The sequence below is a fragment of the Chelonus insularis genome, unplaced genomic scaffold, assembly GCF_013357705.1.
Source record: "Chelonus insularis isolate UGA/USDA-ARS -01 unplaced genomic scaffold, ASM1335770v1 contig_52_pilon, whole genome shotgun sequence".
Taxonomy (NCBI): domain Eukaryota; kingdom Metazoa; phylum Arthropoda; class Insecta; order Hymenoptera; family Braconidae; genus Chelonus; species Chelonus insularis.
The window spans coordinates 185937-200846 of NW_023276626.1; the positions used below are offsets into that span (position 1 = coordinate 185937).

At 32.2% G+C, this 14910-nt stretch overlaps 2 protein-coding genes and 1 long non-coding RNA gene across 3 annotated transcripts; 2 read left to right on the top strand and 1 right to left on the bottom strand.

The window, feature by feature from the left end:
* Positions 1 to 4070: 4070 nt before the first annotated feature.
* On the top strand, positions 4071 to 4986 carry LOC118070149 (uncharacterized). Its single transcript, XM_035088580.1, has 4 exons — positions 4071 to 4206; positions 4489 to 4542; positions 4695 to 4878; positions 4982 to 4986. Exons 1-4 carry the CDS (start codon positions 4150 to 4152, stop codon positions 4984 to 4986), a joined length of 300 nt encoding a protein of 99 aa, XP_034944471.1. The 5' UTR covers positions 4071 to 4149.
* Positions 4987 to 5372: 386 nt separating this feature from the next.
* Positions 5373 to 5913, top strand: LOC118070144 (uncharacterized). The gene is made up of 3 exons (XR_004690726.1): positions 5373 to 5462; positions 5548 to 5707; positions 5780 to 5913. It is a non-coding gene; the product is annotated as an uncharacterized lncRNA (long non-coding RNA).
* An 8105-nt stretch (positions 5914 to 14018) lies between these two features.
* On the bottom strand, positions 14019 to 14906 carry LOC118070150 (uncharacterized). The gene has a single exon (XM_035088581.1). The coding sequence runs from the start codon at positions 14904 to 14906 to the stop codon at positions 14019 to 14021; it is 888 nt and encodes a 295-aa protein (XP_034944472.1).
* Between the last annotated feature and the right edge of the window lie 4 nt (positions 14907 to 14910).

Here is a 14910-nt window from a genome sequence, read left to right on the forward strand (position 1 = left end):
TGTGACAGTCACAAAAATTCCATATCAATACTATTCGTTTTAATCTTCAATATCCGTTATTAGGTAAAAAATTTAAAAACTAATTGTGATAAATCTATTTTTTGTAACAAATTTTGATATTTCCTCAGTTATTCTGCTTCCCCTAGATTCTTGAAGAACAGAACTTATTATATTATATGGTTTTAACCGTATATCCGATATTTATCGTATTTTTCTGTTACTTTTCTTTTTTTTATAGATTTCAAAATTATTTTGGAAGTTTGATGACTGACACCAAACTTCCATAATCGTTGTAGGGAAGTTTGGTGACAGTCACCAAAATTCCAATTCGTCACCAAACTTCCACTTTGGTCGCACAAAATGTTACCAAACGTCCGCTTGCATGTATATATATATATATATATATGTATATATACTTCTACTGTTATTCAAGAGGAACGCTTCAACTTCATAGCTATAGATTTTATATCAACGTTACTATGTCAGTAACACGGATGATTTGGTGATGTGAACTTACAAGTTTGTCCCCTACTAAAAATTGCTCCAACGCGCCTGAAGAAGTTTTCACTTCAAAAAGAAGTGAAATCCGCACAAAACAGGCATCTAGGAATGCCTGTAAAAACTGGCGCCAAGTCCACATTCAAGTAAAATTAGTATAAATGGAAAAAAGGTAAGATCAAAAAAACATGTGAAATCAGGTAAAACGCCAAGTTAGCTGCGTCTTTTTTCATAATTTTTTCGAACTAGCAATGTACTATTGACTTATAAAATTTCAGTTAATTTGAAGTACCAAAAAAAAATCTTTAAAACCAAAAACTATGGAACTTGGCCCAATTTTGTCTTTAAAGTCTGCCCAATTCAGTTTCAAATGTTCTTATGTACGAACTATAATATATGGAACTGTTGAAAGAATTTAAGAAATTGGGCCAAGTTCCATAGTTTTTTGGTTTTGAAGATTTTTTTTTTTGGTACTTCAAAATTAACTGAAATTTTATAAGTCAATAGTACATTGCTAGTTCGAAAAAATTATGAAAAAAGACGCAGCTAACTTGGCGTTTTACCTGATTTCACATGTTTTTTTGATCTTACCTTTTTTCCATTTATACTAATTTTACTTGAATGTGGACTTGGCGCCAGTTTTTACAGGCATTCCTAGATGCCTGTTTTGTGCGGTCAAGAATTTCTGGAGGTATATTTTTGTGAGGCCCAAAATCGAATCCTTTTATCAAATGATTTAAATTATCTCATGTAACATATTTTTTATTTTCGCTTATATCATTGAAAACTAATCCAAGATCATACTGACAAATGCCTTCAAGTATATCATGTAAAACATCAACTGATAAATTTTTTGTGACATGAAAACCATCTAAATTATGAAAAATGCATGGCTCAACTATTCCTGTACTTTTTGGATTATTTTCCTCTAAATCAGATTTATAATTTTTTTCATTACACATTAGATTTTTAATTTCAAAGTATTCATTTGAATGTCTTCGAGTTTAATTTGACAGAATCTACAAAAATGAGATGATCTAAAACTTGTAGTGAATCCAAAAATTTCGTGTAATCCTAAATTGTCACCCAAAAAACAATGCCATTTTAAAGTATACTTGTGTCTTATTATTTTCCAGCTGAATTTCTATACCTTCTTTTTCTAGAAAATTAAGTTCATCTAAAACTTTTGCAAAAATAATTGAATTTTTTAATTACTTTTCTGTCTAATGAATTGAATAAGATAAACAAAAAAATATTATTACTTTTTGAGGCAAGATGTGGTGGTGAAGATGGTAAGCTCAAATATACAGCTCCACATTTAGAAAGATCCTTATGAGAAGACAATGGATTATTGGTTTCATAATCATCAAAGTGTAAATTAATTGGAAGAATAATCTTTTCCTGAAAATCCTTTGACAAATTTTTCCATAAATCTGTCTGTATTAAATTTGAAATGATTCTATTATCATTTAATCCAGAAATATATCCATTGTCTCTGAAAAAATATGTGGCATTTCAAAAACTTTCTTAAAACGTAACGTACAGGAATAAATTGAGCACACACTTCTTTCATTACCATTTCTTTAGTATAAATTCTTGAACTTCTCCAATAAGGTATTCTTTTGGTTCTATATATGTACCTATTTTGTTAAATATTCGAAAAATGTTGAATTCGGTATACGTATCTGTATCATATTGTTTCTCTATATCAAAAAACAATTCATCAATTTTTTTCTAACTTCTTTCTCTACTGATTCGTTAATAGCTATGAAGACTTTTGTTATTATTTTTGCTAAAATACTTGTAATTAATGTTGTCGTATCTTTAAAAATATCTATGGCTCTAATACGGGGCAGATCTACTATAGCAAATAATTTTGCAGCAAAAAATACAAGATCTGTATTGTTAACATTTTTAAAGTTCGTTTTCTCATTTCTATCAGTTGATGATATGTTAGATACAATAGAAATGTCAATACTCTCAACATTTGAATGACTAATATAACTAGGATTTTTAGTGCAGTGATTATTTCAAAATACACAATTCTAATTATCTTTAAAAATTCGGTACTTCAACATTTAAAATATTAGAATTATGGCAGGTAGAAATAGAAACTGTTTTCTTTTTTGTTTTATTGTTACAGACTGTATTTCTCTCAAAATTAAGATTATGTTTGAATTAGTGTGTTTGCGAAGTAAATTTAATGATGAAAAACTTCTCGTACATTTTTTCTCACCACATTTAAATTTACCTAAATTTTTCTGAAAAATAAAGACATGTCTCATATAGCTTGATGTGATTTTAAAGTGTTTATTACATTAAAGACAAAAAAACATCTTAGCTGAATCGAATGAGAATAGCGGTAAAAATTTATGTTGCAAAATTTGATTCAATGATATATTCAAACTTTTGGATAGTATTAGTTATTTAAAAATTTTTATAAAAACGTCCAAAAATAGAAATAAATTAAAATGTCATCACTTAGATATGATTACTGATCAAATGACTTTTGAAATGATGATATTAGTCAAATAATTTGCCATTTGGGGGTTTTCACACTTTCCGTTGATTTTGTTGAATGGAGAGTAATATGATGAAACATTTTCTGATGGAAAGAAGTCGACTATTTGATAAGCTATCTCCTTAAATCTGGAAACTTGAATCCTGTTTGTAAAAAAAAATTGTTATTGGACAGTTACTAAAACTATCATTATAATTAATATCATCAAAATGATTGTAAATACCTGAACGAAGAAAAGGAACTTGATAGCTGATTATCGTTCACTAAATTTGAAGATAAATGGTCCTCAAATTTGAATTTTATAATCATTTGACACAGTAGGTTTTCTCAAATAGTTTACTAGACTATTGTGGGTCAAATAATATTCAACTACGAATTTCCTTCAAGTGTATTTTGAATACGTTGATAAATTGGCTGAAAAAGTGGAGGATGAAATTAATACGAACTACTTTTACTTTTTACAAAAATACCAGATCAGTTAAAAAAATAGGTATTAATGTGTTATACAATTTTTTGATAATACCATTCAAAATTAAGATTCGTGAACCCTGGAATTTTTACTTACATTATTCAATTGTTCTTCAGTAAGTTGTTCTTCAATTATCACCAATTGTTGATCCTGTAAGACAGATTTTATTATTAAAAGTGAATATAGTGCAAATATAAGATGTATAGATAAATAAAATGTTTTCATTAAGTAAATTGATAACGTCATCACAAAGCTGTACAAAAATTAAAACTTTTTGTCCATTTGATTTTTAAAAATTCGTGCTTACTTATTTGAATAATAATTTCTGATTGTTAACCGTCACAATAAACAGTAACCAGTGAACTTTACGTGTTTTGCCTCTGATACAAACCAACAAACACGTCTCAGCGCGTAAAACGAACACACACGAAGTATCACGTGACAACACGAACGTATAACTATAGTGTCTACTACTCAGTACTTGATGTTCAACGCTATAGATAATTGAAAATTGTGAGTTTTTTTGTAATGCAATGGTGAATGTTGTGTTTTGTTTACATGACAATTTTGATTTAACTCAGTATTTATTTGTTGACATTGAATGATGTTTTTCTAAGGATGGTACTTTGTTATTTAATTTGGTATTATTGATAAAAATGTAATGCATGATAATAATATTTTATTTGCAGTGCAGGAAGGCAATATCGAGGTCCTAATGGTAAAGCATTTATTATCAGTGGAGAATGAATGAACAGTTTTTTCTTAAAATGAAATGTTAATTAATATATATAAAATTCTTTGATATAGTTAATAAACATTATCAAAAAGCTTAAATGAATTTCTACAAATGTTTCACACAAACGTTATAATGGACAAAAAGTTTTAATTTTTGTACAGCTTTGTGATGACGTTATCAATTTACTTAATGAAAACATTTTATTTATCTATACATCTTATATTTGCACTATATTCACTTTTAATAATAAAATCTGTCTTACAGGATCAACAATTGGTGATAATTGAAGAACAACTTACTGAAGAACAATTGAATAATGTAAGTAAAAATTCCAGGGTTCACGAATCTTAATTTTGAATGGTATTATCAAAAAATTGTATTACACATTAATACATATTTTTTCAACGGATCTGGTATTTTTGTAAAAAGTTAAAAGTAGTTCGTATTAATTTCATCCTCCACTTTTTTAGCCAATTTATCAACTTATAAAAGATACAACCGATGGAAAAACTATAGTGAAATACTATTTAACTCATAATCATGTAGAGAAAAATTTAAGAAATCTATTGACTCGAATAATTTTGAGAGCTGAAGCTAATAAAATTTTTGGTCCAGTTGACATTAATAACGAACCAAAATCTCTTCCGAATTCAGGTATACATTTTTACGATTACGTTAATGATAATTTATTTTTCATTTGATCCTTTCATTGAAATGATAATCTTATAATTTCCAAATGAATGTTTGTTCTAAATAGAATAACAGTGACAAGATTCAAAGAGTTAGCTCATCAAATTGTCAATCTTTTTCCTTGTGAAAATGTCTTAACATATTACAGTCCATATGTCGAAGTCAACAAGAGACGAATAAACTCATCGGGAACTATGTGGGATCATTATAATTATTTGAAGAAAAAGTTTCGTGCAGGAAAAATTCTCGATGCTAGAAATATTTTGGAAGAAGAACCTGATTATGCAGCTAATGGTATTTATAATTTTCTTTTAAGTGAATAATATCACTTCACTGTTGACAATCAATTTAAAATGGTTTCTGTCTTTGCAGAAACAGAAGTAAATCAATTAGAGTGGTTGAAAGCTCATTTGGGATCCTAAAGACGTGGTCCTTCAATACTGGAATAATACATATGATTAAGACACGCAAAGTTAAAGGCTGGACTTTCTGTTTCTGAATACTTTTCCAACATTCCAGCATTGGGAGTAGCTCAAGGAATTCAACTAGTAAATATTAATTGATAAAATTCTTCAAATGGTATCAACTTAAATCCTCTTTTTTGTATTCATGTTGAAAATTTTATGTTATTAGATTCAAGCAGACTTCAAACACATATACTCTGAAAATTTATTTAACCAGAATCGATGGCGTATCATAAAAAATTATTTGATGAATCGGTTGATGAATGGGTCTTTTATAAAGACTTTGCAGGACGAGGCCTTGCTTTTATTATTACCAACATTGCTTGCTCGTAAGAATTATCCGTTTATGTTTATAATCAGTTTTTTAAATAAATTAAACATTTTGAGTCTCTTTTCTGTAGATAATCAAGATGCAGTGATACTCTACTTGCTACCAAACTTGATTCAAGGTGGCACAAAAAAAAAACAAATGATCAAAACCAAGTAGAGCTGACTAAATTTACGCCTGTAGAACAACGTTCTTATTTTTTAATTCACGTCGAGGTAATTTTATTTTTTTGAGTGAAGTTAAAAGAAAAATTTATGAAATAAATAGTTTTCAAACTTATCAGATAATTGGTGACAATTTTCAGACACCACAGCATTACAGGCAACAGTAGACAAGCGGATTGATGAGTTATTCAATGCTGGATAACCTCTGCAACCAATTCCATTTCTTATAGGGCCTCTTACTGGAATTACTGGAGCACGCATCGTAATCATAAAATAATATATAAAACTTCGTCAGTCATGGAAGCAATTAACAATTGTTTCCAGAGTTTTTTTGCGTTAGATTGTGAATATCCAAAACGAGCGTATAACTTATGGCTTTTTATACAAAGAGCTCTATACAACATAAAACTGCGAATCGACCGAACTAATCGATCGATAAATGTATTAGAAGGTGAAATCGATTTACTTTTAAGACAAAATAACGTATGACAGCACAAAGAAAATCTTTTCTATTTTGTTATTACAAGAAATATTTTTAAGAGTTCAAAGTGCAACAATAATGTAACCATTCATATTAAAGTTTTCATTTATGTGATCATTTCCTAACAAAATAAAAAATTTATATTTCATTAATTTTGTGAATTTTTATGGCTTTATTCCTAAAATACTATTTTTAAATAATAAAATTAATAAAAACTGTTATTTTTATTTAATTTGCGCGCTACCGTTAGATGGCGCAGTAAATTTTCGCGGTATAAGAAATTTTACTATGCAGTGAAGTAATTTTTACAGTAAATCTTCGCAGTATAAGAAATTTTACTATGCAGTGTGGTAATTTTTACTATAACGCTGAGATGTCACCAGATTACCGACAAATTTATAGCATTTTTACTATATATTTCTCTCTGTGTAGCGTTATCACTGTAAAGCTCAGTGTGCAACTGATTGTTATTAGGTTTAATGGAATTGACAATTAGGATCAGCGTTCTTTAAATAATTTTCAATATCTTCAATTTCATAGCTTCCTGTTGGTATTTCGATATTTTATCAGTAGATAAGCAGGGCCGGTTCTGGATCACTCTGCAATACCGGCCAAGTAAAAAAAGTGAGTTCTGATCCGCACTAATTACCAACCGCGATAACTTTGACGATAAGTTACCGACCGCGATAAGTTATCGACACTGATAAATTATCGGCAGCGATTTTTTTTACCGACCTCGATAAATATCTTTAATGATAACACCGATTTTTTACCAACCGCGATTAAAATTTCACTATCAGCAAAAATAACTGACTTTTTTTCAAAGTTTTGTCAATGTATTGATATTCTCTCAAAATTTGCGCTACCGACTATCAGATTTTTTCTGGAAATAAATGAATGAAAACAGTAATCTTTTTCGTGTACACAATTTATTTATAGCAAAAAAAAATTTGATTAATACATGAATAATATAATCATAATCATATAATATGTATATTTTTTACAATATTTTATGTTAGTTTTCTCATTTGCGCACTTAAAGGTTTATACTCTATGATTCGATCATGTAAGATCAAACAATAGGCTGATGTATTAGCAGGAAAAGCTTTTGATGATTCAAATTCCAGTCGAACATCAACTGGTCCTGATTTTAAGGATTCATTTTGTTCAGAACAATCAATTACAACGAGTGGTGCTATATCTATAAATTTTCTTCCGTGAGTAGAGGTTCTGCTTCTTTATCATAATATGATGTTTGGAAATCTCTATACATATCATATAATAAGGCAAATTGATTGTGCCTTATGTCAAGATTCATGTTGCCATATGGATAGCATTGTGAATTGAGGAAAAGTTTTACATCCCTTAAATCACAATGATTGAAATGACTTGCATCTTTTGTAGCATCATTTTTGCGTGCAGTTTGAAATCCTAATATAACATAGCGGGGCTTTTCCAATTGAGTTGATGTTTCTACGACCCATACGTGTTTGGTTGTGTTCGGCAGCATTGGATATTCATATAATTCCCATGATCTGAAACTCACTGGAATCGGTGGGTCTTTTGCAATGTAACTTAACAATTCTACTTTTTTTATGTCTGCAACAGTGACATAAGGAATGATCCATTCAATTTTTATAAGCGTGATCGTCTCTTCAGGTTCCGCTGTAGCTTGTACAATTGCATTAAGATCGGTATTTGAACGAGTAAGTATTAATTCATGTTGGCATTGACAATTATGCGATGATAATCTTCAGCATATCCCAACAGCATATGTAACGGTATCAAAACATCAAAGTATCTATTATCATTAAATAATCTTTCATCATCAGTTTCCCAACCTGCATTATCTAAATAATTTTTTTGACCTGGATGAAGAGATAGATATCCCTTCATGAGACTTGTCAGACCAACATTTTTATTTCGATCAATCTCAACACCATTCAACTCATATCGTATTTCTTCAAATAAATAGCATACGGCCATATTAACGAATCTTGATGTTGCTGCTACTGCATTTCCGTTAGATTTTGTAAATTTCCCCGTAATATGAAGGGAACTTTTGCTTGGCAACAGACATAAATCTTGATGTTGAACTGAGATATGTATCTCATCATTATTATTATATGTTGTAGATGCATATGGTTGATGAGCATGCACCTCAATGTGTGCAATAGACTCATCAAATATGACACCTTTGCTTATTGCTAATTTTTCTTCTTCCATGGTAAAAGACATGCAAGACAACACACTTTCACTTTAATTTTGTTGCACTTTGCGTATTTTTAGTCCCAGACTTGTAGGAATAATCGATTTGAAAAGTTAATCGTTTAAATTTTCTTCGATGACTGATGGGATTCAGGCATGATATGTTAGTTTTATAGCTTTCCCCTACTATTGGTTTATAAACAATCCCCATTACATGACTGATTTCAAATGTAAACGTATTGTTACAGTTTCACCACGTAAATTAACCAATTGACCGTCTTGATCAACAATGCGCAGTTGTAAATTATGTATTGTCTGTACGGTGATTGGAAGATAAATGACGTTCGATGGAACTTCAATGATCTTATATCCTGGTGGAACTGATGGGAAAAATTCGTGAATCGTATGTACCAACTGATTATTCATGTATGCTCCTGTAGTAATATTACATCAATCCTTAATGCATTAATTTTCAAGATAGATATTGGTAAATCTGATGTGTGAGTCAATTTTGGAAAAATAACTCGTGGACTAAAGCCTAACAAACTGCCAATAGAATCATGCGGTTTGAAATTTATTGTTGCATTTTCACTGTAAACTTCACTGTGTAGTTCATTATTATTGGGCTTAATAGAAATTGATAATTGAGTATCAGCTTTCTTCAAATAATTTTCAATGTCTTCAATTTCATAGCTTCCTGTGGGTATTTAATACTTTTATCTTCACCATTGAGTGTACAATAAAATTTATTTAGTATTATCAAATTATTAAATTTATTTATTATTTGAGTTCCAGGTCCAGTTTTATCATGAGATTAATAATTGCTGATTCATTTTTCCACGGTGAAGATTTTGGAAGATCATTTCGCATAAAAACACCACGAAAAAAGGGTATTTCATGATTTCTGCATATTTTTGAAGTTCAATATCAGTCAGTGCACGATGGGGTAAATTTAAAAGTACCGGTTTCAAATACAATCCTAATCCTCTCTTGTGCGGTTTTAGACGTAGACCGTTACCCAAAGCTATTACTTCCATTTTCTCGTTATGTCGTTTAGCTTCTTCTAATTGACGTTTGGCGTCTCTAGCATCATTAATTGTTTTTGCAATGCCAGCAGCGCCACCTGCTACAGCACCAACTGCACTTAAACCTGCAAATAGAGGTATAAGAGGTAAATACCTCCCACTTTTGGCGGCATTGGTATAATACGTGGAACTTTCATTTTTTTCTTTCCACCAGCATCGCAAACAGTCTTTCGTGCAGCAGCTAATGCAGATTTAATAGGATCTGAACTGGAATTTAACATAAGCTTTGCTGAATTAACAACTTTTCGCAAATGTTTAACTCCCTTTTCCTTTTTGTTTCTTTCTTTCAAACCCATTCCCAATTTTGATTTAACTTTCATGACGTTGGAAATTCCTAAAGCAGCAATTCGTTCAGCAATATCTGCGTCTCTCGCAAAAAAACGTTTCATAGATTTTTCAGCAAGTATTCTATCAGCTGCGTTTCTAGCTTCAATGTTATCTTAATTTTGCGAATATGCAATATCGTGTTCTTTACAAGCAGCGTCCAATGGATTGATTCCTGGATCTTCACGTGCTAATCTCTCCTTCAATTAGTTCCCGGACCCCCAATAATGATATCCTGGTATATGAAGTTTGAATGGCAATCTGTTTATAAGTGTGTTAACAATACCAGCACCTCGTTTTTTAATACGTGCTGGAATAATGATAAATATGGCTTCTTGGTAATTGATAAAGACAGTGATCTTATAATGGGCGATATAGAAGAGGATTTGATTGCTTCATAAGTATAAATTCATCGTAAATACATTAAATTGTACATTGTGTATGTGATTGTCAGAGTGTCAATATGAAAACTACGAAGCTGCAACACGAAACAAAATATTGCATTAAATAGCAACAGCTAGTGATGCAATACGCCAAAAGCATAAGTTGATTAAACTTGGAAGAGATATGACTCAACAAACCATGAATGAAATATTTAAACCTATGGTGACTCCTCTTAAACAATTAGCTGATAAAACACTTATTAAAGAGGAACCTCAAGAAATAAAAATAAAAAAAAAAGAACCTAAAGAAGAGCCTAAAGAAGAAGTTGAAAGCAAACAAGAAAGCCTTACATCTGATTATGAAATAACTGATGATGATTTTTATACAACAGCAATAATTACCCATCAAAGTACTCCTATCAAAGACATACCTGTAGTAAGGTATTTCAAGATGTTTAATTGTAAGCTCTTGTCCAAAGAATTAAATACAAAGTATGGCATACGAAAGTTAAAAGGTAATCGACTGATGATGGGTGATTCTGAAGTCAGGTTCGACAATAATTTTATTTATATTGGTGATAAAAAATACAATACTACTTCTGGTCTATTGGAATTATTATTTATGAATTCACCTGATCAATCAAAAATAACAAAAGAAGATGAAAACACTTATGGCAGAATTATCAGTATGACAAACGCCTATCGAAAGCATTATCTTCCTGACAGAAGTATCAGAGTAGATAAGAATTTAAAAAAATTCACCGACATAATCAGTAAATATATACCAAAAAGTCGAGGAAGTTTACCACAAATATATGATTAAACATAAACAAAATCATCCTACCGATTATATTTATTGGGATGATCCCAATGAATTTGTAGATCGACTTCGTTACTTATTGCATCTCAAACTGCTGGAAACTTCAGTCATACTGAACGAATAAATACTTCCTACTCTAGGAGATTCAATTATAGCCCAATTTATTAAGGTCTTTTTATTTCGTAGAGCCATCATCACAGGAATATTTACTCTTATCAACAAAATAAACTAAATAATCCTTTCTATAAAACTGTATAAAACTCCTTATTTAACTAATAACCCTTTTGTGTTAACTATACATATGATGATCTAACTTCCAGGGAGAATATCTCCCTGGAGACAAAAGTATCATTCTCATTTGTTTATGTATTGTCATTAATTTTGTTATTGACGTTAGTAGTGACTTTACTTATATAGTTTTTTTTTTTCGTAAGGCTTAGAGTAAACATGGACAAGCCCTGCGCCACGTCAAGTCTTCTGCCAAGATGTGGTTCCAAGGGAAGTAACGGTCCGTACCTGCAAACTTTGTCATGATTACTGGAGGCGTATGGGACCGTATGGGAAGCCTCCCACAACGATAAAAGGGCCCGCCCAGGACCTAGCCAATCATGGTGGTATGAAAAGTCTGATACAATTTCAACTTTTTTTTTGTGTGTACAATTAATAAAAATAGTTAATAAAATAACCAGGTGCACCTGTGATTTTTACTAATATTCTATAACCTTACCCTACTCTGATCCTATTTGACAACTCCCAGAAAATGTAACACGGCTTGGAAAAAAAAAACCTATAGAACCGGTAATGGTGGCATTCCACCAGGGTTTAGTAGTTGATCTTTCGAAAACTGAGCAGAAACTGAAGAAGAAAAGAGAACCGTAGGAGTTGGGTCTGGGTGCCTCCGACAGTTTTGATTGTTTCAGGTTAAAAAACACGAGCATGAGACTCTTGATCTCAGGCGTGGGTGTGAGTGGTCGAAAATTACGATTTAGTTCCAGTAAAGATGTCAGGTCACAGAAAGACAAACCCCATGTCAACGTATAGTTCCAGTAGAGAGAAAATAGCGTTCCAGCGATGTCATTTTCCCACCAGACAAGTTCGAGATCGTTCCAGCATCTTAAGCAAATCTTTCTGTATGGGGAGGAGGAGTTGTGACGTTATTTTTCGATAACGTCTCAATGTCAGCTCTAGAATTGTTTTATTAAATATTTGAGGCTAATAACAGCCAGTTCAGTATATTCCAGTAATGATTTATAAAGTAAATCTATTTACTTAAAGCTCATTTGAGCAGTTACCTTGACTTCTATAGCCCAATCATGCTTATTTTCACATGTTTTATTCATCATACGAGGCTGTTGCCAGTAAAATGGGACTCCAAGAAAAAGATGGAAGTGTCGATGAGGTCGAATTTTGCTGAGTTTAGTCATTAAGTTCTGGAATTAGGATCAAGTTTTGGCGCACATTAGTTTTAAGTGACTCCTCCGTATGAAAATCTGGAAGAAGTCACGTGTAGATAGCCACCGATAGAAAATATGATGTGACAAGTTAAAGACGTTTTGGAGTAGAGGGAGAAAAAAATAAAAAATTGCAGAAAAAGATTTTGGAAAATGAGTTTTGGAAGTCAGTCAATTGCGAACTGGGCTCCTAGTTAGTTGACTGCCAGTCACGCTCATGAGTTAGTCGATGGCAAGCTGTGCCCATGGAGAGTCAAGTGTTACCATCTGGTTGGGAGAGAAGAGCAGAGAAGACTCCAATAAGCAGAATAAAGATCAGAAAGGATCTCCAATTCAAATAGAAGGACGTCCAAAACAACTAGGACCAAGTTTGACAAAAGCTACAGTATCAAAACCTCTCTGTAGAATTTGTGAGTTATTGAAAATGGATTTGTAATGGGTTAAGAGGTAAATTTGTAGTTAGTTAAAATTAGGTTGTTGAATTAAAGAAAATCTGTGAGGCTTGGTTTACTCTCGTACTCGTTAGTTCAAGTTCAAATGTAGATTTTGATAAAGAAGATTATGATTTAGTTTAGTTGATGCGATTTAAAGATTCGTTTATTGTGGAATCTGAAATATTGCGGTTGTGAGTTTAGAATTTTGAGTTACGATTTATCGAGAAACATTTTGTAAAGAAATCTTCTTTAGTTAGTATGTGATGAGAAAATCTCACTTGTGAATTAACCTAACCGTTTAAGGATAGGGATGATTGTGCCGGAACAGAGCAAACGGAAGTCAGGTTTTATAACAAAAATAAAATATCTTTATTTTCAGCACTAACAGGTACACTGAATACACTGACGAACTTGAGTTGTTCACTAGGAAGACTGAATGTCGCTCAAAATCACTGAATGTCTAGTTTTAATTACTGAATGTGAATTGAATGTCTAAAAAATACTCAACTTGGTGTGTTCAGTATTATTGACCTCCCACACGAGCTCAGCACGCTTCTCAAGTTGAGTAAGAATATGATTGTGCACGTGGCGTGAGCCTATCAATGCAATGCAAAATGAATTTTATGAAATGTCTTGAATTTACAATGAATTATCGTGAAATATTACGTGATTATGGATTTAGCGTAAAGCCTGAATTTTTTGATGATTTACAATCGCACTAGTACTGATGATTGACTCACAATTATAAGATTTGTTAAGAATGAATAAGAATGGCGTGTACACGTGAACGAGAACAGTGAAAGAATGGCGACAGGAACTTCATTAGTCAAAGGGACACTCAAAAGTAGTCAAATGAGTGACTAGATAAAGAATTATTGATTATTAGGTCGATTGGTTATCGACCCAGTCCCAAGATGGCCGCCGAAGTTCCTGTCAGCTGGCAAATTCAAATTGAGAATTAATTAATTCTCAACATGCCGCCCGCCATCAGCAACTGGTTGATGATTGTCTTCTGGTTGATTCTGCTGCTGGGCTTCAGGAGTTGGGTTGATTGGTAGAATGGCTAGCTTGACGATTGGTCTGACCAACGTCGTTGTTGGTGTCTTCACCGTTGCTACTCGTGGAAGCCCATCTTGCCCTGGGTGTAGTTGAATTATCCTCACGAGTGGCCATTTCGTGGGGGGAAATCTTTCATCAGTTAGCAAGGCTAATGCACCAACTTGAATTGTTCTGTTCCTGAAAAACCACTTAGAAATAGCTTGTAATTTTTGTAAGTAAGATTGTAACCACCTGTACCAGAACTGCTGTGATTGTCGTTGAATCATCCGCCATCGATTTTGAATTGAATGTGCAGGTTCTGAGGTTGATGGTTCAGGAACAGTGTTGAGTGCTGACCCAATAAGAAAGTGTCCAGGAGTGAGTGCTTGAATGTCTTCTGGGTCATCACTGATTGGCTCTAGAGGTCTTGAGTTGAGAATGGCTTCTATTTGTGTCAGTAGTGTGGTGATCTCTTCAAACGTGAAGAGTGATTCTTTTACTGTTCTCGTCAAATGAAATTTAAGTGATTTCACTACTGACTCCCACTTGCCACCCATGTGTGGTGCTGCAGGTGGGTTAAATGACCATTGAGTGCCGTTGGTGACGATGAATCTCGAGATGACCTCATGTTCTCTGGTGAATTGTGTGAATAATTTCTTGAGTTCTATATCAGCTCCAATGAAATTTCTGCCACAGTCAGAATAGATTGTCTGGCATAATCCTCGTCTAGAGGTGAATCTCCTGTAGGCAGCAATGAATGCTTCAGTTGAATAGTCACTAACTGCTTCCAAATGAACTGCAGAAGTTGACATGCAG

Excerpts from the sequence above, each read along its gene's own strand:
- LOC118070149 (XM_035088580.1), top strand. The coding sequence starts at position 4,150 with ATGCATGATAATAATATTTTATTTGCAGTGCAGGAAGGCAATATCGAG. Across the intron at positions 4,207-4,488 it reads GCAATATCGAGGTCCTAATG|GATCAACAATTGGTGATAAT; the intron begins GTAAAGCATTTA and ends TCTGTCTTACAG. Across the intron at positions 4,543-4,694 it reads CTGAAGAACAATTGAATAAT|CCAATTTATCAACTTATAAA; the intron begins GTAAGTAAAAAT and ends CCACTTTTTTAG.
- LOC118070150 (XM_035088581.1), bottom strand. The coding sequence starts at position 14,906 with ATGTCAACTTCTGCAGTTCATTTGGAAGCAGTTAGTGACTATTCAACT.